Here is a 24,439-nt window from a genome sequence, read left to right on the forward strand (position 1 = left end):
AAAAACCAACCAGGGTTTATTCCACCAATTATTGATTATTTCTGAACTCTTAAAACTTTATGAATATGAACTTGTTTTCTTTGCATTATTTGAGGTCTTTTTTGTTATTTCAGACATTTCTCATTTTCTGTAAATAAATGCTCTAAATTACGATATTTTGATTTGGAATTTGGGAGAAATGTTGTCTGTAGTTAATTTTATAAATAGTTAAATCAGAGAAACACTGACAGAGTCTCTTCTAGTGTTTTTTCCCCCAGAGCTATATATATATATATATATATGTCTTCCTTTAGCAGGTTTAATGACCCCTCTCAGACCTTTAGTGGGCATGCCCAACCCAGTGTCAATTCTATTGATTTAAAAACTGCAGTGACGAAATTTTGCTGGATTCTGGTAAAGGGAGTCTAAAAGGAATCACACGTTATTTTGACCAGAAGCGTAAAATTGGAGGTGGAGGTGAAGATGGAACAGAGTAAAATGAAGATTATTCTGCTGGCTGTCTGCGGTTGGCTATTTCAGGCCAATACAGGTAAAAGTTTGGATCAGAACTTTCATTTAAATTGATCAGCCATAACAATAAACAACAGTAGCAATCGTTTGTTGAAGTTGAGGAAGTGTTGTGGAGGGCCATGAGGAGGTTTTAATGTTGTGGCTGGTTGGTGTTAGGGTGACCAGACGTCCTCTTTTTCCCAGACATGTCCTACTTTTGAGACCTAAAAAAATGCCCCGGGGGGATTTCAAAATCGTCCGGGATTTTGTTTGACCGGCCCAAACAAACACATGAAAGTGTGCATTTACGGAGGAGTTGATTTTATGAGTAATTTGTAATTTTCATTCAGTTTTCATTAATCAGCTCAAACTGTGGCTTGTTAATAATCAAATGTGTGAACAATAGAGCATGAACCGCCGCCTACTGAATACTGAACATTCTATATTGTTCTATATAGTATTATAGGATGTTCTGTTGTCAATTGTTATTGTGTTGTATTGTTTGTATTGTGTATTATGGACATTTGTTTTTGTAATATTTGTATGTATTTTATTGTTTTTAATTTAGGTTGCCATAGTAAGAGCTGGCTAGGGACTGCAGATGAAATTAGCCTTTTTTTGGCTAACTCTGGCTTATTTACAGTTGTTTTCGTTTGATTAATGAGCATTGTCCCCGTCAACTAAATAAATAAACAACAACAAAAAAAGGAAGGCTTTCACAGACTCCCCAACAGAAACCCAAGGTGTCCTTCTTTTCAGAAACCCAAATCTGCTCACCCTAGTTGGTGTATGATAGGCGTTGTTATGTTGAGATGTTCAGGGCTGGTCTGTTTTCCCCTTTAGATGCTCAGAACTGTCTCAGTCCGACTCTAGAACACGGTTATCTAGTCCCCGAGCAGCTCAGCTACCAGCACCTCTCTGATCTCTCCTACGGCTGTGATCCCGGTCTGAAGTCCTCGGCCGGGTCGTGGTGGGGGGTGATAAAATGTGAAAATGGAAAGTGGTCCCAAACCCCTCTGTGTATTGGTACGTATTGCTCTACATTATAACAACTGTGATCTGACAACCAATCCACTGTTATCTTCAGCAGCTCTAACTGTAGACCGTCGAAACCCTTTAATATTTTACATATTCAGCTCTGTAAAAAATGAAGAGAGCGCTTCAGTTTCTGAATCAGTTTCTCTGATTTTGCTATTTATAGGTTTATGTTTGAGTAAAGTGAACATTGTTGTTTTATTCTATAAAATACAGACAACATTTAACCTAAATTCCAAATTAAAATAATAATTTAGTCATTTAAAGCATTTATTATTATGTTTGGCAGAAAATGAGAAAAGGCTGAAATAACAAATAATATAAAAAGATGCAGAGCTTTCAGACCTTAAATTATACAAAGAAAACAAGTTTATATTCATAAAGTTTTAAGAGTTCAGAAATAATCAATATTTGGTGGAATAACCCTGATGGTTTTTAATCACAGTTTTTTTTTTCATGCATCTTGGCATCATGTTCTCCTCCTCCACCAGTCTTACACACTGCTTTTGGATAATCTAGCTGTTTATCTGCATACGTTTGACCAAAAAAGTCTAACATATAGACATGAAGAACCAAATAAAAAGAAAACAGTATTAGACTGGATCATAAACCATATTACCTTATTTGTTACCTTTACCATGTTATTACTATTTTTGGTACCTCTTTAAAATAAGACTACCTTTATAAAGGGTTTATAAATGGTTTACAATTAGTTTATTAATGGTTTCTAATTAGGTTGTAAATGCCTTAAAAATCATTAATAATCAGTTATAACACATACATAGAAAGGGCAACAATATAGATTGCTGTGGGTTCACTATTTGACAAACAACAGGTCATTGTTGCCCTTTCTACGTATGTGTTATAACTGATTATTAATGATTTGTAAGGCATTTACAACCTAATTACAATCACTTACAACCGTTAATAAACTAATTGTAATTAACCATTTATAAACCCTTTATAAAGGTAGTCTTATTTTAAAGTGGTACCACTATTTTTTATGTTGTACCATGTTTTAGTAAAGTTGTAACAATTTTTACCATGCTACAATTATATTAATGTTTTTTCCTTAGTTTTCCCATGCTGTATTCATGAGTTTACACCTTTACTGTATTTTTTTCACCATTTTACCCTGTTTTTAAAAATGTTCAGGGTTTTTCAAATATTTTTGCATATTTGTAACGTTACATTTGTTTATTTTATTTTATTTTTAACATTTTACCATATCTTTACCATGATTTCACTACATTTCAGTATATACATGTTCAGTGTTCTCCTGATGGTGGACTTAAAATTAACATTAACACTAGCCAATGTGAGAGAGGCCTTCAGTTGCTTAGAAGTTACACTGGGGTTGTTTGAGACTCTCTGACTATTACACATCTTGCTATTGGAGTGATCTTCGTTGGTCGAGCACTCCTGTGGAGGGTAACAATAGTCTTAAATTTCCTCCATTTGTACACAATCTGCCTGATGAGCCTGATGAGCATCAAGAAGTCCGTGCTAAAATACACTTCCACCAATGTGTTGTGAAGACCATCCTTTGATAGATCCCTGTTCTTTAAATAAATAAAAAAATAAAAATAGTAATAGTTTATGAAATCTGCACTTACGATTAGACTGTCACATCACCTTTTTTTTTTGCTTCTTTGGAACAGAGTTATTATATACAGTATAGTGTTTTTATCATATTATTTACAGCATGTTATAGTAAAAGTACTTTGAAACATTAATTCACTGACTCATGCATATTTTTCTAATGCAGATTTAAGGGACTGTTTTGCACCAGAAGTGTCGCATGCTGAACCAGTGCAGCCAGTACAGACCTCGTATCCAAGTAACAGCAGCGTTACGTTCGCCTGTGATAAAGGTTATGAGTTTGAGACGGATTGGCAGGAGGCCGTGTGTGTGGACGGGGAGTGGACGCTGCCGGTGTGTTCCCGTGAGTGATCTGAAAAAACAAAAATAATAATCTTAAAATGTTTTATGAACATTAGAACACTACAACACTAATCTGATATATAATAAATACAGTCATTTTTATTTTACAGGAAAAGCTTCTGCATGTGACGCTCCTGTTCATGTTGCGCACGCTGTTATAAAGCAGCCGTACCGGAGCGCTTTTGATTTACATGAAAAGGTGGAATATGAGTGTAAAAAGGGATATGAGCTGATTGGACAGAAAATCAGCTACTGTATGGTGAAGGTTTGGACTCGTGAACCCCAGTGTGGTAAGAATAGGGCACTTACTTTTTCACACAGGGACAGAAACTTTTTGCTTTTGGTCTTTTTTTTTTTTTTTAAAGCGATGCCTCTATGATTGGGAGATCGCTGGTTCGAATCTCAGTCATGCAGCTTGCCGAAGCCCTGAGAGAGCACAATTGCCCTTGGTCTCTCTGGGTGGGTTATATACTGGTGGGTTATATACTCCCAAATATACTGGGAGAAAATGGGGAAAGAAATAGGGAAAAAAATGCTTTTTATTAATCTGAAAAATGTAAGTCTATTCATTATTCACTCTCTCATTGGCCTGTACTTTTTTTATTTTTAGTTCTTGAGGAGCCTCGTCCTTCCCCTGCAGAGCCAGCACAGCCAGGTGAGTTATATTCTTATATTTTACCAAGATTTTAGCACATTTTACCATGACTTTATCGTGATTTTACTACGTTATCCATATTTGTGCTGTTTTCCCCATGCTTTTATTGTTACCATGCTTACCATATTTTTTTCGTACAATTTTACTACTATTTTTCCACGTTTTTATTTTTACCATATTTTTACCATGTTGTTACTATTTTCCCATGTGTTATCATGTTGTTTTTGTTTTACCTTCTTTTACCTTCTGTTTTAACATGCCTTTGCCATGACTGAACTACATTTTATCCATATTTTTTTGCAGTTTTACCATGTTGTTACTATTTTCCCATGTTTTACCATGTTAAACTTAAAGTTAAACTTACCTGAATCCCCTTCAGCTGCAGTAATCATTAATGCTGTTATTTAATAATCTGACTTTTCTTCTCAGTCAGATATTGTACAGGTTACCCCATGATAGAGAACGGAGATGTTGTGGAGCAGGAGGACGGGGTGACGTTAGAAGTTCAGTGTGCTTATCTTTATAAACGTCTGGGACCCTTAAAAGTGACGTGTGTTAACGGACAGTGGTCTGAGTTACCTGTGTGTAAAGGTTAGTTTATCCTATTGAATAAATAAATAATGGTAACAAAGCTTAAAGAAGAGCTGATTTACTGATGATTTACTGATGATTTACTGATAATTTGCTGATGATTTACTGATGACTTGCCGATGATTTGCCGATGATTTGCCAATGATTTTATCAATGATTTGCCGATGATTTGCAGATGATTTGCCGATAATTTGCAAATGATTTTCCGATGATTTACTGATGATTTACTGATGATTTACTGATGAGTTGCTGATGATTTACTGATGATTTACTGATGATTTGCTGATGATTTACTGATGATTTACTGACGATTTGCTGACGATTTGCTGACGATTTACTGAGGATTTGCTGATGATTTGCTGACGATTTGCTGACAATTTGCTGATGATTTGCTGATGATTTGCTGATAATTTACTGATGATTTACTAATAATTTGCTGATGATTTGCTGATGATTTGCAGATGATTTTCCGATGCTTTACCAATGATTTGCCGATGATTTGCTGATGTTTTGCAGATGATTTGATGATGATTTACTGATGATTTGCTGATTATTTACTGATACTCTTCTTTGTCTGCAGCTCCATGTAAACTGGATCAGTCAGCGGTTGATTTCCGTAAAAGAGAATATATGACCCACGGGGAGCAGGAGAGCTTTAACTGTACCGATCACAGTAGAGTAAATGTGACATGTGATAATGGAAGAGCGTACTATACAGGATGTAAGTGTATTTTTAGTGTGTTTCCTGCACAAAACACCCTCTTTGTTACTTCAGCCCAGTTCCTGTGAATGTGTTCATTACTGACGGGCAGCAGGTTAAGTAAAGATGTGTTTAAGCAGTTTTTTCCTCAGGAGTTTGATCATTTTGACGTTTCTTTTTGTTCCTCTTTCTTTTCAGGTGGTTGGAATGAGTGGGTGAGTTTATTACAATAAGAAAAAGCACTTTGTCTTGACAGCCATTGCCTTCAATAGATCATTACATTTTATTATTGCATATAATTACAATATGATATGACACAACCCTAACTGAGATATTAAAAAATACAAGAACTTTATCAGATTTGTAACAGAAGTCAGTGATCCAGAATGTCATGATACTAATTATAATAATGCACTGCAAATATCTCCATATATCCAGGATTAAAGTAGAATAAATGATATTGTACAGATATAATCTGTTTCTAGTAGATATATAATGGGAAATGAGAACAGTGTGACTTTTTCTTTTGATAAAAACAGTAAAAAGTAGATTCATATCTGTTGATATTATAAGTGTAATTATACAGTAATCATAAATAAGTGTGTAATGAATTTTCCTCTTGTTTTAACAGTGATCTCTCTGAAACACGTGGCTTAATCCCACATCCACACCTAATACCCATAAACCTGCAGAGCGACTCAAATCTTTTTCTTTTTCGGAATAAAGACTCTTCTTGAATAAAGAATTTTATAGCGGTAGATCTGTGAAGTGTTTCTTTATTACTGTAGAGCACATTGTTATATTTTATAGCTTATTATAGCTGGTATGTTTAATTATAGTACGTATAATCAGAGATATTGTATTATTTTTTCACTTTCTGACATAGTGTGAATCTTACAGTGGTTATTCATATTGTATCAAAATTTCATGATGAATGGACCAATAGAATTGCTTTAAAATTAAGTGAAATAAAATATTTTCTAAGAGACGTCCATTAAATGTTTTATTAAAGGTTTTCTTTAAATTGCCAGTGTGCCACTTGAGTTTCTGAATCAGTTTCTCTGATTTTGCTATTTATAGGTTTATGTTTGAGTAAAATGAACATTGTTGTTTTATTCTATAAACTACAGACAACATTTCTCCCAAATTCCAAATAAAAATATTCTCATTTAGAGCATTTATTTACAGAAAATGAGAAATAACTGAAATAACTAAAAAAAAAATGCAGAGCTTTCAGATAATCTCAAATAATGCAAAGAAAACAAAAAGTTCATATTCATAAAGTTTTAAGAGTTCAGAAATCAATATTTGTTGGAATAACCCTGGTTTTTAATCTTGGCATCATGTTCTCCTCCTCCACCAGTCTTACACACTGCTTTTGGATAACTTTATGCTGCTTTACTCCTGGTGTAAAAATTCAAGCAGTTCAGTTTGGTGGTTTGATGGATTGTGATCATCCATCTTCCTCTTGATTATATTCCAGAGGTTTTCAATTTGGTAAAATCAAAGAAACTCATAATTTTTAAGTGCTCTTAAACAATCTCTCTCTGAACACAGAGAAGACCAAGGAGATTGTTGTGGACTTCAGGAGAACTCACACACAGCACACTCCTCTGTCCATCAACGGAACTGCTGTGGAGAGGGTGAGCAGCACCAAGTTCCTGGGTGTGCACGTCACAGAGGACCTCTCCTGGAGCACCAACTCAGCATCACTGGCCAGGAAGGCAAACCAGCGTCTCTACTTTCTCCGCAAGCTGAGAAGAGCTGGAGCCCCCACCCCCATCATGGCCACCTTCTACAGAGGGGCCATCGAGAGCATCCTGACCAGCTGTTTCACCGTGTGGTACGGGGCCTGCACAGCATCCTGCCGCAGGACCCTCCAGCGCATCGTGAGAGCAGCTGAGAAGATTGTTGGCACCTCTCTCCCCTCCCTTCAGGACTTGTACAGAGATCCCCCCCCACCCACTACACAGCTTCTTCAGCCTGCTGCCATCAGGGAGGAGACTGCGGAGTCTCGGGGCGAGGACCAGCAGACTGAGGGACAGCTCCATCCATCAGGCTGTGAGGATGCTGAACTCTCTTCCTGCTCTACCCCCCATCCCAATCCTGCCCCCAGCACACACTTACTCAGCATCCTGACCCCCCACCAATACAGTAATTGAACTTTTAAAAACTCTACGCACTCATTCACAGCCTTTATATCAGCTATTATATCATATTTGCACTACTGTTCATACGGGTTCTGTTTATACTTGCACTGTCATTCCATCACTATTGCACTATTGTCTCTTGTATGTCTATTTGTGTCCTTGTTGTACTGTACATATAGTGTCTCCCATTCGTTTTATATTATAATCTTATATCTGCACTTGCTGTAAAATTTGGGAAGGAGAGTAACGTAATTTCAATTCTCTGTATGTCCTGTACTCATGCAGTATTCACAATAAAACTACTTGACTTGAATTTAAAAAAGACTATAATTGTTTTGCTTCAGAACGATGAAGTCTGCAGTTACGAAATCGTACTAAACTCATGATTTCTGGTAAAGAGGGTCGAGAGGTAAATTATTAACGCTCCTTATTTACAGAGCAGCTTGTCTATAAAGTCTCCCGTCTCTCTTTCAGAAGTAGGTTAAAGCTGCGTCCTGAACTGAAGATCAGAATGAGGATCGTCCTGTTTGCTCTGTTCTGTGTTTGGTTGTTTCCAGACAGTAACAGTAAGATCTTTAGAACAGTGTATTTGGTGTAAAATTGATATTGATCTTGTTGTTTGTGAGTAAATCTGCTACTTTTTGCAGTTTATTTAAAGCTCCAGTCTTTCTTCCCACAGATGCTCAGGCCTGTCAGAGTCCAGAACTCAGTCAGGGCTTTCTGGTTCCTCAGCAAGACGTTTATCAGCACGGCTCTAAAGTTTTCTACAGCTGTGATTCCGGCCTGAAACCTGCTCTACAGACGTGGTGGGGGGAGTTAATGTGTGAAAACGGGAAGTGGTCTCACACTGCTCAGTGTATTGGTAAGTACATTGTATTTTTCAGCCAATAGAACTGATCATATTAACCCATACATTCATAAAACACTGTTTAAATATGAACATCAGACGGACACCACACTCATCAGTGTAGATATATTCCTAAACTCAGACACTATCATAACAGTGCAGGCGCAAGGCATGAAAATGAACTGGTGTCGTGGTGTAAGATAGCAATGAGCATCGTGGCGCAGGGTATACGATAGAGCCCTGAATCTGTAAATTATAAATGCACATCTCTTCTTCTGTTTCTTTTTTTTGTCTCAGCTGTAAACGACTGTTTTGCACCAGAAGTACCGAACGCAAAACCAGTGCAGCCATTACAGACCTCCTACTCCAGTAACAGCAGACTGAACTTCTCCTGTAATAAAGGCTACCAGTTTGAAGAAGTCGATGTTCACGAGGCGGTCTGTACAGACGGACAGTGGAAGCTGCCGATGTGTAAACGTGAGTAAACTTTACGATATCTGCAGAAAAAACACAATGAATTTATTTTCAGTTTTTACTGAACTGGGAAAATCTGCTTTTAGCTACAGAGCAGCAGTGAGTTGGAATTCACTACAGGAAACACTAAAACTCACTAAAACTCAACTTACTGGAGTCATTTTAAACTTTTAATATCTAACCACCTTCAGACAGCCTGTACCTGTTTTACTTTATCTTATTTATTCTTAACTTTTATTTCTTCTTTTAGTTCTTCTCTTAGTTCTTTATTTTCTTTTTATTTCTTTCATTATTTCATTTTTTATAGTTTTGCATCATTACTTTTTAACTAATTTTATTTTTTAATTAAATATTATTTGTCATTATTTTTTTTATTAATTAATTAATTTTATTTTTTTATTGTACTATGTTAACGTTAGTTTAGCTTAATGCTAACTGTTTTTTTGTTGTGTGAATCTTATATTCTTTTGGTCTTAATTTCTTACTTACAGCAAGTTTTATTATTATTATTATTATTATTATTATTATTATTATTATTATTATTATTATTATTATTATTATTATTATTATTATTATTATTATTGTTTTATTATTATTGTTTCATTGTTATTTAATCCATTTTTATGTTACATTTTACTATTATTTTAAAATTATTAAACTTAGTTATTATTAGTTATTAGTTGGTTATTATTTAGTTATTATGTTAATTCCTGTTTCTGTAAATTGAAAATGAGGGTTGCCCACAATGTAGTTCCGAGTCAAAATAAAGGATGATTGATTGATTGATTGATTGAATGATTTATTTATAATTGATTGATGTGTTTAATTGTATTTTCTTGCCATTAAACAATAATGAAATTTGTCATTTTTCAGGGAAACTGACTGCATGTGGTGTGCCTCCCAGTGTTGCTGATGCAGTCATCACACAACCATCCCAGAATATGTTTGATCACACTGATAGAGTAGAATACCGGTGTAAAAATGGACATGAGATGGTCGGAGAGAAATTCAGCTATTGCATGTTTGGAGTTTGGACTCCTGCACCTCAGTGTGGTAAGATTATCTGACCTTATTTACTCTGTTTTTACTGTAATTAAATCTGACTGGATAAAGAAACATGGAAATCTTACAGAAGTGTCTCACAGTGTTTTATCTTTGGGTTTTGAAAAGTTACATTTTATTGAACTGTTTTGGTTCCTACTAAATTTCATTAGGCTGCACTATATATTTTATTGTGTTGCTCTGTGGTGTAACAGAATATTGTTGGGTTATAATCAGCTTCTGACAGAAAGTTTTTTTTTGGGAAACTGTCAGAAATAGAAATAATTTTATTCAGCTACAGTCAGATTCAAACAGAATTCTGTTGGGTTACAGTTAGAAGTAGAAAACATCTCGTAACAGTCGTTAGAGTTGTTACAATTTTGTTACAGTCGTTCGAGTTTTTTAATTTTGATTGAGTTAGAGTTTTTACATTTTAATTAATGATCATATTTTTGTTACAATCGTTAGAATTGTTTAAATTTTGTTACAGTTTTTATATTAGTTTGAATTTTGTTACAGTTGTTAATTTTGTTGAGTTTAAATTATTCAGACTAAATGTTTGTGGGGATTCGGTCGGGTTTAGAATTATATAGAATTTTGTTGAGCTCTAGTTGTGTTCAGACTGTAGAGTTTTAGAGTTCTGAGAAATGTTTTCTTCAGACACATATATATTATACACCATATATATATATATATGTTAAACCAGAATGAGAATCAGAGTAATCCTATAATATTACCTTCTATTAGACAAGAAATGACTATTTCTAATTTTTATTTTCTTTTACAGGAGTTGCTGAAAGGCCAGCAGTTTCTCACGGTAATACTGATCAAAATAAAGTTTTCTAAATTTTTCATTTTTGATGGAGTGATGAGTGATGATGAGAGTGAAATTTTAACTTAAGTACTCTCTCAGGCTCCGCCCACTAAAAGATAAATATTCTAATAGTGAGCCGTCTGCTGGAGTTGCTTGAGTTAAACATCAGAATGTAAATTTGGCTGAAGTATCTTTAAAATAATTTTATGGGACAATTCCATTTTTTTCAGAATTTTTAGGCTGCCAGCACCATTTCACTTTGTAATTAATTATTTTTCCATTGTTACATGATTTTCTATATTTTTTTGTATTAGTCTTTTTACAGTAAACTTTACAGTAAAATGTGTATCCTCAATAATAAAATGATAGAGCTTTTCTGAAGTTAACAGTCTTTTATTTCCAGTCAGAGAGTGTGGACCTTACCCCACTATTGAAAATGGAGATTTTATCGAGGAGGCTGGTGGGAGAACCTTAAAAGCTCTGTGTGCTTCATATTACAAACTTGAAGGACCCGAACAAGTAATGTGTGTATCAGGACAGTGGTCGGAGCTGCCTGTTTGTAAAGGTTGGTAAAATCAAATGCAGTGTTAATTCTAATCAAACTTCAACTGATTGGCAGATGATTTATTGATTATAGCTTTTATTCTTTGTCTGCAGCTCCATGTTTACTGGATCAGTCACAGTTACTTCGCAGTCAAAGATCATACTTGATACACGGTGAAGAGGATGAATTTTGGTGCAAGTGGGGTGGATGGGTGAAAGTCAAGTGTGTTGATGGAAGAGCGCAGTATGAAGGATGTAAGTGTATCATACATACTGTATTCCACCTGCTCACAAACACACTTTAAACTTAGCTTAGATCAATGATTCTTAGGTTACTTAATAATTCAGCACAATTATAGTGAGTGTCTTCATTACTGGATTGTTTCTCAAAAACTAAATGTGTGTTTTTTGTTTTGTTTGCTTCCAGGTGGTTTAAAATAATGGGTGAGTAGGTTATCTTAATTCAGTGTCTCTCGTTTAGAACTACACAAATTGCTTTTGTTTTAGTTTTAGGAGTGTTAGTAGTGATTTTACCCTCAATTGACCCTGAACTAACACTTCTGGGTCACCTACGCTAAGCTACAACCTGCCAATTTCACAACTTTTAGCGACTTCTGAATAGAATAGAATAGAATAGAAGAGAAATGCAGCGATGCTCGGCAATGTAGTTAATAATCGATGCAAATATACCACGATTGAAATAGACTGAGATGCAAAATGATTCCCTTTTCCTTTAAAACAACAGACGACGTTGTCGACCTCGCTTATTTGGTTCCAGTACATTCACCACACATTAGTGTAAACTTTCATACCTGTCAAGTCTCCCGTTTTGGCCGGGAAACTACCGTATTTTACTCCTCTTTCCCGCCGTCCTCCCGTATTAGTATTTTCCCGTAAATTTCCTGTATTATATTAAGATTAAAAACTATATATTATTGAGGAGACAGGGCACTGACCGCGCTGTGTCTCTTAACCAATCGTGGAGCCGGTTCAATGAGAAAGTCCCGCCTTTCAGGAGAAACAGCCAATCAGCTTGCAAAGGAGGGTCAGTGTTGGGAAGCCCCCCGTCGCTGTGAGTTCAGGGAGCTAGTCGGAGCTGCTGATGTTAAAACATATCTGGATATACAGCGATTTTTCTTAAAGAAAGGTAACGGTAGTCTAATCATGTAAACTGTGATGAGATTTTTCTGATAGCTGCTTAAAAATACTCGTCTCCGAAATAAAACACACAGATCAAATCTTTTCAAATAAAAAAAATACAGCTTGTGACTCAGTTTAACTAGAAATGTGGAGAGGACCGACATTATCTGAACTGATCAGGGGTGGAGTGATCAAAAGGAAGAAGTATTAATTAAAAATTATTGTGTAGGCCACTTAGGACTATTTTTTACTGATGAAATATATCTGGTCCATGTCCTTTTAGTAAAAGCTCATGATACTATTTTTAGGTCACCAACAGTCATTTTGCAGAATTTGTGCACCCTTTGTTCAATTTTAAATCTATTAAATAAATAAAAAAATATATAATATTTATGGTAAAAAAGACATGAAATCTTAACTTTTTTTAATATCTAGAAAAGGGTTTTTAATTTGGCTGTATTAAAAGAATGACATATGTAGGAATGTCCACAACATTTCAGATTCTGATAATCTAATTGTAGTGTGTAAGTGGTTCACATGTGGATATTTTAGATTTTTTGTAAACCTGTCTTAAAATGTAAGGGATACTGAACCTTCGTTGGGCTGGTGGGGCGACTTTAAGAGGACAGAGGAAAATATCCCTTATTTTTAAATCTAAAACTTGACAGGTATGGTGTAAACCTGCTTCTAGTTATAAAACACGATATGAATATTTTAACGGCGTGTGAAGACCTTCTAAACCTTCACCTCCAACAGACGTGGCATCATTTCGTCTTCCTTAAAGTTTTCCTTCCTCTTAAATCCACTTTTTCTTGATCTTTTTGTTTTCTGAAATACAGCAGGTCTCTCTGAGTTGTTTATGATGCTGCACATGAACATGAAACTCCTCCTCATCCTCATTCTCTGCAGCAGCTAGTAAAAGAAAATATTCAGAAAAAAAACGAGTCGATCAGGAAAAGCACTGTGTCTACGTCAACCCGTGAATTAATATTCATGGCCCCGCCCACCTCGGCTCGGGACCGCACACAGGCAGAGCTGAAGCCGTGCGGCGATGCCGTCTCGTCAGATAGGAGCTAACTTACAGCGCTAGGAGCTAACAGCATGCAGTTCATTCCTGTGTTATTTGAGCGAATAACACATCAGTGTTTATATACTTTACCCAGTAATTCAGAGCTAAGAAACAAATGGTTAGAATTGCAGGAAAAACACCACCAGCCAAGTACAATTGAGATAGGCAGGTGTTTAGATGTTTACAACAGTTCACACTGTTTACACTAGTTAAAAGTAAAAATCCTCACTCTGCGGCTCAGCCAACAAAACCCCGGGGTGGATTTTTACTTTCTGGACCTGGACTCTACCTCTGTGTGTGTGTGTAACTATTGGTTTAAATAGGATCTCCGGTGGATTTGGTGTTTTACAGAGACTCTAAGACTAGGTCAGTATAGGCGGAACAGCACTAAGCGCAGGGCATTATTACACATGTTGTAAAAAGAAACACATGACATTGTAAAGACTGTTATTAGTGTAAAAATGTCTTTATTTTAAAACAGTTATAACTGTTGTCCGTCTCGCTGCCTCCTGGTGTTGCAGTGCTGTTAGCCAATCAGAGGTGATCTGTGTTCATTATCTCACTGTAAATCTGTTGATATGGTGAGAGTAATTATTAGAAGTGTGTAGTGAAATCTTCTTCTTGTTTTAACAGTGATCTGTATGGAAGGCGTGGCTTAATCTCCCGTCTACACCTGAAACCTGTAAACCTGCAGAGCGACTGAATCAAAATATCATCCTGTATCTGGTCTTTACTCATTATAAACTTTTCTTCTTCTTCTTCTTCACAATAAAGACATTTCTTAAATTCAGAGCTTTATTAGTTTCTTTATTAATAAAGCACATTATTCTATTTTATAGTTTTGGTAAGTTTAATCATAGTGATAATAGTATATAATTAGAATAGTTTTATATGTATTCATTAAAAAAAGGAGATTCAGAATCAGACTTGTATTAATTGAGTAAATTTGGGCCACAACAAGCCGGGAGAAGATCTGCAGTGTGATTTAGCACAGATTCTTACATCCTAGATCTACTCAGTACATTTATTCACAAAAGATACAGTCCAGGTATCATAAAGATGGTGGTGGGGAAGAGGGCAGTGCAGAGAATGTTTGCATAATAAAGCCCAGAATGAAAGGTTATTTTAATATGCAAATACTTACATAATTACAGATAATGAGTGACCTAAAATCCACAGAACCGCTTAAAAAAGTAACCATGATTAATTAAGAGAATTAGTACTTTTCCAGACGTTACGACAGCAAAGACACACTGACACGCCCCCCTAAATCAAGCTGCACAGTGCACGGTCCCATTGTTTTAAATGGGATGCACAAATTGGTCTGCCATGTTTGTTTCTAAATATCTGCTTAACTAGTAGGGTTGCGTGAGATTTCACAAAAATCACTGTGATGTTAAAAAGAAGATTGAATTTTCACCAGATTTTACAAAGAGTGATTCAGTGTTTCAGTAAAATGAGTCACACTGGGAACATGTAATCTGACCCTGGTTGGTATGGCATTAAAAACGTGAAAAAAGTGTAAAAAAAAAAAAAAAAACTGCTAAATTCTGTGGCATGAAAATTTTAGGTTAGAAAAAAGTTTTCTGAATGTTGCAGATTTTTTTTTTAATATTTTCCAGAAAATTGTATTATTTAACATTTTTAAAGTCCGGATAACATTGCGTAAATGTCAGTGGGGTCAATGTTTTAATTTTTAGTTTTGGTAATGTTACTATTCAACATTTCCATGAGTTTAGTATCAGTATTATTATGTCAGACGTTTTCAAAACGTTAATTTTGTTAATAATGTTAAAGGAGAATAAGCTTCCTTTAAATTGTTGGTTCTTTTACCATTCTCTGTATTCTGGTAGGCCCCGGCAAATAGAGAAAATAACTCATTTCAAGCTTAAGCTTTCTTTTTTTAAATAATAAAATCTACAGAATAAATTCTATTTTTTTTTTAGAATTGGACAATTTCAATTATAAAAAAATTAAAATGAAATCATCCACTATTTAAAAATAATAATCCCAATAAATGCTTTTTATAAACTTTTTATAAACCACATAAATTACATGCTATAAAATAAGTAAAATGATGAAAAAATTCAAGACAACTCTGAGTTCTCTGCTTTTATTGTGGATGAATAAAGAGAACGTAATGATGAAAAGGGTTTGAGTTTTAGGATTTGCAGGTCCTCCGGTCACTCTGACTGTGTGTTTCAGACGAGGATGGGATGGTGAGATTTGCCTCAGGCTCTCATTTCGCCTTAAAAACATAAAAACACTGATTAAAACACAGAAAACATCACAGATACAATTATGTGTTTATTAAGAGTTAATCTCAGTGTTTTAGTTGCTCTGATCACTTGTTTTTACATATAAAACATGTGTTTGAGGCCTTTGACAGCTTGATTTGATTTCGCTATAGTGATAGACCAACTACTGACCTTTTATACTGAATAGCTGTGAGCTCTGTTCCCCTTCTCTTTTGGACTAGAGCTTTTTTAAAGAGTTAACTGAAGACTCGATGTAAATGTAAATTGTGGAATTGTGAATGTTATTAAAATAATATAAGCAATATGAGATCCAGACTTTGGCTGCTTTCTGTAATAACTACATAACACAGTACTGTCCGTTTACTTTCAGTACTTGAGTAGTATTTTAGTACATTTTATAATAAACTACTAACAGTACTTAAGTGAGAAATATTTGAGTACTTCCTCTTAAATGTGGAGCTTAAAGAACACCTCAACTTCTACTCAAGTCACTTTTTTGATAGAGCACTTGTACTTTTATGTATTTTAAGTCTGAGGGCTATTTTTTAGTGATCTATAGCCTACTGGTTAGTTGTGCTTTGTGTAGACTGATTTAGGGCGTGTCAGTATGTACTATATATATATAAGTATAATGGTTGCGCAGCTGACTTTTGACTGTTGTCAGGGTTTTAATCAGTCAGCAGCGCTCCTGTGTTTCCTGCTGCCAAGATAGTGGTCTGGAAGTGAGGTGTGTTCAGTACTATGAGTTTCTGGTGTGTTTCTATCTTGGCAGCAGGAAACACAGGAGCGCCACTGACTGTTTAAACCCTGACAACAGTCAAAATCACCGACTCTCCTGTGTTTCCTGCTGCCAATATATTCCTAAATTATGATGATATTTTAACGATGCATGAGCAAGGTGGGAAAATAGACTGTTGACTGGGTGTAAGATAGCAACGAGCATCGCAAAACGCCTTGCGCAGGTCTGATCATCACCCAGACCCAGTGTAGCTCATCTATAGAGTGAACTCCTGTGCTGAGATACTGTTTTTATGTAGTCTACTCACCTAGTAACCACCTAAAAAAAAAGAAAAGAAAAAAACACACACACACACACATTGAGTTAGTTATTACATATATTAACATACCTAAGCTAAGTTTAAAGTGTGTTTTTGAGCAGGTGGAATACAGTATGTATGATACACTTACATCCTTCATATTGCGCTCTTCCATCAACACACTTGACTTTCACCCATCCACCCCACTTGCACCAAAATTCATCCTCTTCACCGTGTATCAAGTATCTTCTTTGACTGCGAAGTAACTGTGACTGATCCAGTAAACATGGAGCTGCAGACAAAGAATAAAAGCTATAATCAATAAATCATCTGCCAATCAGTTGAAGTTTGATAAGAATTTAAAAAAGGGTTTTATTTTACCAACCTTTACAAACAGGCAGCTTCGACCACTGTCCTAATACACACATTACTTGTTTGGGTCCTTCAAGTTTGTAAAATGAAGCACACTCAGCTTTTAAGGCCCTCCCACCAGACTCCTCGATAAAATCTCCATTTTCAATAGTGGGGTAAGGTTTACACTCTCTGACTGGAAATAAAAGACTGTTAACTTCAGAAAAGCCTTAGATTAGATTAAAGGTATCATTCTGCTAAAATGCACTTTATACGAGTTGATCAGAGAGACATGGCAAATCCTGTCTTTCTTTAGAGACCTCTAATCTAGTGAACTGAAGCAGGGCTAAATAGAAACACCGGAACACTTTTTTTCTCACAAACAAACAGCTCACAAGGCATTCATTCATACTAGAGACACAACTAGACACTTTAAAATGAATGAAAATTGTATGGAATGAGATCTTTTTTAAAGCAAATATTTTTAGGTGGTGCCAACTTCTCCAGGGTTTCTGATTTGCTGGTTTGTGTTTCTGTGCTTCTGTTTTCTGTTTTAATCCTTTTTCCTAATTTAATAATGCTCTGGTTTTGTTGAAGTAAGTGCATTAAAATGCCCTTTTTTTTTTGATAGAGCGCTTTTTAATTATTTTTTTTTAATGCATCATAACCTAAAGCGATTTTAAACACACATCCTCACAGCTTTCGTTCATGTATAATTTAAATGTAATTTTTCTTTAGATGTGTTACTGATTGATTCCGAGTTAATGGCAGTGGTGTACAGTAAGGCCCTTCTAACCCTTCAGAAAAGGGATGACAAAAGGTGCATGTAAATAATTTCATATTATTTAACCAGAAATATATATTATTGTTATATTATGGGTACTAACCAATCAAAACTGCTTTTTAAAAAGGCTTCTCCCCTGTGTGTCTATGTGCCCCTTCTGCTGATTTAATGAAAGGTGTATTAATGGGTATCACTTTAAAATAAGACTACCTTTATAAAGGGTTTATGAATGATTTGTAAAGAAGATTATTAATGGTTATTAATTAGGTTGCAGATACTTTAAAACTCATTATAAAGCAGTTAATAAACATCAACATAGACAGAAATGACAACAGTTATAACAGTTAAAAAAATGGCAAAGTAGTGATTCCACACTCATTTCTACTGTCAAACCTCAAAATGATTGAAAAAACGATGGAATGAGCCCTTTAAGGGTTAAAGTCAGAGTTCCAAGCATTGATTCCAAGTATTGATAGCCTTTGTTTTATCTAGAACAAAAAAAAGGTTCCAGTGTGCTGCTTTTAGCTTCATGCTATCATACATTAGCTATATCATACAGGTGAGTTACACTGGATGGCCTTGATTTGCATCTCCACTCCTAAAATTAGAAGTACTTTTAGCTGCTACTGGTAAAACTGATTGCATTGCCATTGAAACTGTATGAGTGTATTTGAGGTGGGAATTACCATGAGTAATTGCTGGTCTTGATGGGTCACTGGAATCTTCTGAACCACCTAAAAACAAATAAAAAAGATCAAACACTTCAAACTGCACAGCGCACGGTTAACAGCTCGACTAAAGATAAAGCTAAAATAGCTCAATCTTTCACTGAAACAAATGAGCTCAAATCCAATTTAATAACAGTTACGAGAGGTGGGCGATACCAGGAATTTAGGTATCGATCGATCCGATACCAAGTAAATGCAGGGCCAGTATTGCCGATATCGATACCGATATCGATATTTTTTTTCAATAATTTAAGATTTAATTTAAGATTTAGAAATTTGCCGACATTCTATGTGACAACAAAATACTTTATATACTTTATCACAATCAACATTTTTGTTTAGAAACAATGGAACAGTAACAAAACAAAGTTTGCCTTAACATTTTTTGCAGTAGAAAAGGAGAAATCACAATACAAATATAAAATAAAAATTCTGCCCTCACTAGACTAGATCTTTTCTAGTTCTTTCTTTCTTTCTTTCTTTCTTTTTCAAATAGAATTATTCTTAGGAAAAACAATAAAAAATAAAGTTTTTTTTTTTACTTTCAGTGCAATTCTGTTTTTTCTTAAATAAACAGAGTGTAAAAAATATAAAAAGAGGAAAAAAAGCTTGAGTATTGATCTTTTTAAACAAGTATTGCTCAATATCGATACCAGCATTGGTATCGATATTATCGATGTTTCGATATTATCGATCCGCCCACCTCTATCAGTTACAAGCCTCAACTTTAACATGTGTAACGTTTTCCTCAAGTGTTAAATATCTCGGGTTAAACTAGAACAAATGAGGTTGCCATGTTGAGTTGATCTTTTAGCATATACTTAAAATATTTATAGAAACATATATAAAAAGGCAACATTGATCCACATTCAGTGGCTATAATCTGGTCTCTCTGCAACCAGAGAAATTAAACATTTTCCCTTTATTTTAGTAGTAAAACTGATGGAGAACTGTGTGAGTGGTGTATTTGTGGTGTGTATTACCCTGGGTAACTCCTGATTCATCATATGTTGGTTTTCTGGAATTAGCAGAACCTTCTGAAAACAGAAAATATAGAAGAATACATCAGCTGATTGGGCCAAATGTGGTTTATACCTGGCAACCGGAAAATCTCATGTATGACCCTGGTTTGCCTGACTACTCCCTCTCTGGCATGTTTTATGTTTATATATGGTGCCATTCTGTTACTGCCCCTGCCTGCCCCTGACTACTCGACTTGTAAGCCTAGTCTCTTTATCAATAAACTTTGTGATTTGTATCTGGAGTTTCTGTGAGTTTGGCTAACATTACCATTAATCATAAAATTACATTTTGTTTAGTCTTCATCCAACAGTATTTTTATTTTAGATGCATTATTTTAGTATTTTTGTATTTTATTTTATCACACTGATTGCATTTACAAGCAGAACTGTGTGAGTGTGTTTGTGGTGTGTATTATCCTGGGGAACTCTTGAAAAAAGAAAATGTGGAAGAATTATGTTTAATATTAATTTCACTTCAGACATTGTATTTAAAAAGGTAGAAGACTTTAAATGTACAATAAATGTGTGCATCAGTGACGGATACACAGCTTATATGTACAAGTTCATATGTTAAAACAGCAAATGATAAAAAATAACTCACCAGGTTGAGTCTGCACCATGACTTTAACTATAATAAAAAAGGACAGAAAGTGTAAACATGTAACATACATTTATTGGTCAATGAATTATAATAAATAAACTCATTATATGAGTTTTTACCACTTGATCCTATAGAACCTGTATGTAATTCCACACTTCAGTTGTTTACTCCAGTAACTATAAGTACTATAATTATTTTGATCAGTTTCATAAAATAAACATCTACAACAGGCATCTATCAGTTTACCTCAAAAAAAGTGTGCATCTTGACCAAAGAAATAAGCCTGAAAAAAATAATGATGATAGTAATAATAAGAAGAAAAAATAATCTGTACAATTGCAATTTATAATTATGATACGCATAAGAAAGCCGTGGTACCTAGTAACCTTAGCAACCAAACTTTTATTCAGTCTATGGGAAAACTAAGAGAAACATGAGATATCATTGAAGAGCCTGAAATTGCCAGGAATCCGCCCAAAAAGAGACAGTACTGTAGGGAATGTAGGTCGATGCGGATTGGTCTAAGATATTTAGAGGCAGGACTGGCTGACTAGAACAGTCACAGCTAGTTTAACACTGGTTTAATGTGCTGGAAACTTTTTCCTCGCTATTTCGCGCCCTAATGAAGAAATCGCCACTGTATTTTTAGTAAGTTTTAGTTTAATCGTAGGTTGTTCATGGTCTAAAGGGTTTGAAGTACACATATCTAAAGTGTTCACTGAAGTGTTCACAAATTGTTTATTCACACGCTTAAGATGGGATGGAGTTAAATTATCTTACCACACTGAATTGGGGGACTGGACCATGTTCCATTCAGACATGTGCTGGATTTGTTTCCCTCCAACCTGAAGCCATTTTGGCAAACGAATTCCACTGTGTCACCGTGTTCAAACGTGTCCTGGTATGGTCTTGTGATCATCGCATTATTAACCTTGGCAGGAGGGTTGCATGCAGACGCATCTCCTGCAACATGAATAAAACATACAGAGTTCAGAGTTCAGAAGCTTCATCACTGGGACTTAAAATGAACAACTAAATATGTGAATGACTTTAAAAAGGATACGGACGTTTATCAGTCTACTCACGCTTACACTCTGCATGCCTGATCCACGCCCCCTTATTACACGTCACCATCATGTCAATTTGTCCGTCAGCCTTAAAGCCTCTTTTACAAACGAAGGTAACATTGCTGCTGTCGGAATAGGACGCTCTTGGTGGCATTGGTTGGGCGTTTTTGATATTTTGGGGAATGCAGTTGGTTATAGCTGGAAAAAGAAACAGAGAGAGATTGTATACGCGTTTATGCATTTGCCTCCCAGCACCGGGGTCTTGGGTTCAAGTCCCTAACTGTTTGGAGTTTCCATGTTCTCCCCGTGTCTGCGTGGGTTTCTTCCGGGGACTCCTCCGGTTTCCTCCCACAGTCCAAAAACATGGAGATCAGGTAAATAAAAAAATCTAAATTGCCCAAACGCTGACATAAGGCTGTACATGCAATGCTGGCATATCAATAATACACAGTATGCATGTGATTAAGCTTTACCAGTCAGCTGTTTACTATATAAAATATATATATAATGAATATATAATGGAAGGGTACTTACGAACGCAGAGAGGGACGGGGGACCATTTCCCATTATCACATAATAACTCCCCCCACCATGTCTCCAGAGTGGTTTTCATTTCACGGTTGCAGCTGTAGGACAATTTAGTAGCATGAGAGTAGGTCTCTGACACGGGGACTACAAAGCCTCCACTGATCTTCGGGCGTTTGCAGGATTCTGCAGAAAAGATCAACTACAAATCAACTGCAGTATTTAAAAAAGTCAATCAATCAATCAATAATGGTGTGGGGGTTGGTCCAGTTTTTTTTTATGCAATTATAAGCTGTCGCATGGTGAACTCATAAAAATGTACAATGTTTTGAGGCAATTTAAGTTTAGTTTCTTATAAAATTCTGTATATGATGCAATATATTAAAAATGTTTAAAAGAATTTACAGTATTTTTTTTTTTTTAATTGAAAGAACCTTGCAAAAACCTTGCATCTCTTTTGTTCTGCATTTTATGACAAGACTGTCTTCAAAATTAAATGCACAGCTCTGGAAAAAAAGTGAGTTTCTGAATCAGTTTATCTGATTTTGCTATTTATAGGTTTATGTTTGAGTAAAATGAACATTGTTGTTTTATTCTATAAACTACAGACAACATTTCTCCCAAATTCCAAATAAAAATATTCTCATTTAGAGCATTTATTTACAGAAAATGAGAAATGACTGAAATAACAAAAAAACATGCAGAGCTTTAAGACTAAAAAAAGTTCATATTTATAAAGTATTAAGATTTCAGAAATATTATTATTAATATTTGGTGGAATAACCATGGTGGTTTTTAATCGCAGTTTTTTTTTCATGCATCTTGGCATCATGTTCTCCTCCTCCACCAGTCTTACACACTGCTTTTGGATAACTTTATGCTGCTTCACTCCTGGTGCAAAAATTCAAGCAGTTCAGTTCAGTTTGGTGGTTTGATGGTTTGTGATCATCCATCTTCCTCTTGATTATATTCCAGAGGTTTTGAATTTGAAAAAAACAAAGAAACTCACCATTTTTAAGAGCTGGATATGTTTATATAATGTTTATATAAGGCCAATGGTCATCTAAAATTGGTAAAAATGTATTTGTACATCTGATTATTTAATTCACCATTTTTTACAGTTTCCTTATTCATCACAAAAAGAAAAAAATAGCTTGGAAAAGGGAGATCAGACCACCTAAAAAAATACAGAACTATTTAAAAAAATACAAAATACTGACTGAACACCAAATGTAATTAAATATTGGTCTTTATTTCTAGTACTAAAGCTAATAACCCGTTAGATAACTCAAAAAAGCTTACCTCCACTGGCCTGACACAACCAAACACACAGCGCGAGCACAATTATCCTCATTTTATTTGAGTTGTTCTTCAGCTCAGAGCACAGTGGCGTCTTTCTGGTAAAAGAAGAGCAGATAACTTTTAAAAACAAGCTGCTCTGTAAACAAAGATCGTTAATAATTTACCTCTCGACTCTCTTTACCAGAAACCATGAGTTTAGTTCGTCACTGCAGGTTTCGTAATTGACCTCAGTCCTCAGTTGCTCAATAAAAGCCAAGAGCTCAGGTCTAATGAACTTTATAAGAAATCACTTTTTTTATTTATCTTTTAATTTTAGAACACTGTAAAACCAGAACTTTAGATCAACCAAAATGTGCAACCTCTGATTATCTGGGATCAATGCTACATGTTAAGGCAAGGCAAGTTTATTTATATAGCACCTTTCAAACACAACGGTCATTCAAAGTGCTTTACAAATTAGAAAATACAAAGAGAAGTCATATTACAAAAACGTGTAACTATTTAAATGGAAATAAAAAAATAAAATAAGAAAAAAAACATGTGCTTGTGCTTTAAGAAAATAGTTTAAGAACAATGTTAAAAGAAAAAGAAAAAAGAGATTATAATAAGACATTTAAAATAATATTCAAGTCATGAAAAATTAGGAACAAAAAGCAATATTAAGGGTTAAGTCAAGTCAAGAGGCTTTTATTGTCATTATATCTGAGTACAGGTACACATGTAGTGAAATTACGTTCCTCTGGAACCATGGTGCAACATAGAACAATAAAACAATAGACAACATAAAGTGCAGGAGTGACGACAGTGCAACATAAAATTATAACACTAAATAACAATAAATACAAAAGACGAGACAATTTAAAGACAGGACAGTGCAGTACCGATACGGTATAATAAAGTGTATAGTGAGGATAAGGTGCAGAGATGTGTAACATACTGTAACATATAGAATATATGGGCTGGATACGTTGGGCAGCAAGTGAACAGTCAGTTCTTAAAGCTTATAAAGTTCGAATTTGAGACGCTTTGACAAAATCCAACCTGAGATCTTCTCAATAACTGGTTCAGAACATCTCAGAAACATTAGTCAGATCTTGCCACAGAATGCAGTGCTCAGTACCTACCTAAAGTGCTTCAATTAAGGCCAACCATTTTTATGGGCACCCAAGACTTCCTGAGGTGAGGAGATAATAGTTCTGAGCATCTGAAAAAGCTCTATATGCTCAAAAGCCACAGTGTTGACTCATTTTCTCACAGTAGAAAGAAAAAAAA

General features: G+C 35.1%; 3 protein-coding genes and 1 long non-coding RNA gene across 4 annotated transcripts in view; 2 read left to right on the forward strand and 2 right to left on the reverse strand.

The window, feature by feature from the left end:
• The window catches only part of LOC125803799 (uncharacterized), a 42,276-nt gene extending 29,099 nt beyond the window's left edge, over nucleotides 1-13,177 (reverse strand). Inside the window, exon 1 of the long non-coding RNA XR_007440165.1 lies at nucleotides 13,017-13,177. This is a non-coding gene — a long non-coding RNA (uncharacterized LOC125803799). The remainder of the gene's footprint in view (nucleotides 1-13,016) is intronic.
• LOC103022462 (complement factor H-related protein 1) lies at nucleotides 325-6,172 on the forward strand. Its single transcript, XM_022677664.2, has 9 exons — nucleotides 325-529; nucleotides 1,333-1,515; nucleotides 3,293-3,469; nucleotides 3,579-3,758; nucleotides 4,079-4,123; nucleotides 4,553-4,714; nucleotides 5,295-5,435; nucleotides 5,613-5,629; nucleotides 6,046-6,172. The coding sequence occupies exons 1-9, from the start codon at nucleotides 463-465 to the stop codon at nucleotides 6,046-6,048; spliced, it is 975 nt and encodes a 324-aa protein (XP_022533385.2). The 5' UTR covers nucleotides 325-462; the 3' UTR covers nucleotides 6,049-6,172.
• LOC103045138 (complement factor H-related protein 1) lies at nucleotides 8,024-14,282 on the forward strand. The gene is made up of 9 exons (XM_049482039.1): nucleotides 8,024-8,130; nucleotides 8,244-8,426; nucleotides 8,709-8,888; nucleotides 9,759-9,938; nucleotides 10,714-10,743; nucleotides 11,144-11,305; nucleotides 11,398-11,538; nucleotides 11,711-11,727; nucleotides 14,126-14,282. The coding sequence occupies exons 1-8, from the start codon at nucleotides 8,076-8,078 to the stop codon at nucleotides 11,722-11,724; spliced, it is 945 nt and encodes a 314-aa protein (XP_049337996.1). The 5' UTR covers nucleotides 8,024-8,075; the 3' UTR covers nucleotides 11,725-11,727; nucleotides 14,126-14,282.
• Nucleotides 14,283-15,589: 1,307 nt separating this feature from the next.
• Nucleotides 15,590-23,275, reverse strand: LOC103022771 (coagulation factor XIII B chain). The gene is made up of 9 exons (XM_049482038.1): nucleotides 23,168-23,275; nucleotides 21,875-22,051; nucleotides 21,359-21,538; nucleotides 21,054-21,236; nucleotides 20,274-20,300; nucleotides 19,634-19,687; nucleotides 18,609-18,656; nucleotides 17,173-17,334; nucleotides 15,590-17,079 (listed from the first exon to the last, which is right to left on the reverse strand). Exons 1-9 carry the CDS (start codon nucleotides 23,217-23,219, stop codon nucleotides 16,889-16,891), a joined length of 1,074 nt encoding a protein of 357 aa, XP_049337995.1. The 5' UTR covers nucleotides 23,220-23,275; the 3' UTR covers nucleotides 15,590-16,888.
• Nucleotides 23,276-24,439: the final 1,164 nt, after the last annotated feature.

The sequence above is a fragment of the Astyanax mexicanus genome, chromosome 8 (assembly GCF_023375975.1).
Source record: "Astyanax mexicanus isolate ESR-SI-001 chromosome 8, AstMex3_surface, whole genome shotgun sequence".
NCBI lineage: Eukaryota > Metazoa > Chordata > Actinopteri > Characiformes > Acestrorhamphidae > Astyanax > Astyanax mexicanus.

Bases quoted from the DNA above. Each gene is read 5' to 3' on its own strand.
- LOC103022462 (XM_022677664.2), top strand. From the start codon at position 463: ATGGAACAGAGTAAAATGAAGATTATTCTGCTGGCTGTCTGCGGTTGG. The intron at 1,516-3,292 runs GTACGTATTGCT...TTTCTAATGCAG, and splicing joins CCAAACCCCTCTGTGTATTG to ATTTAAGGGACTGTTTTGCA. The intron at 3,759-4,078 runs GTAAGAATAGGG...TTTTATTTTTAG, and splicing joins GACTCGTGAACCCCAGTGTG to TTCTTGAGGAGCCTCGTCCT.
- LOC103045138 (XM_049482039.1), top strand. From the start codon at position 8,076: ATGAGGATCGTCCTGTTTGCTCTGTTCTGTGTTTGGTTGTTTCCAGAC. The intron at 8,131-8,243 runs GTAAGATCTTTA...TTCTTCCCACAG, and splicing joins GTTGTTTCCAGACAGTAACA to ATGCTCAGGCCTGTCAGAGT. The intron at 8,889-9,758 runs GTGAGTAAACTT...GTCATTTTTCAG, and splicing joins GAAGCTGCCGATGTGTAAAC to GGAAACTGACTGCATGTGGT.
- LOC103022771 (XM_049482038.1), bottom strand. From the start codon at position 23,219: ATGAGGATAATTGTGCTCGCGCTGTGTGTTTGGTTGTGTCAGGCCAGT. The intron at 21,237-21,358 runs GTGAGTAGACTG...TTCATGTTGCAG, and splicing joins CAGGCATGCAGAGTGTAAGC to GAGATGCGTCTGCATGCAAC. The intron at 17,080-17,172 runs GTTGGTAAAATA...CTTTGTCTGCAG, and splicing joins GAAGCTGCCTGTTTGTAAAG to CTCCATGTTTACTGGATCAG.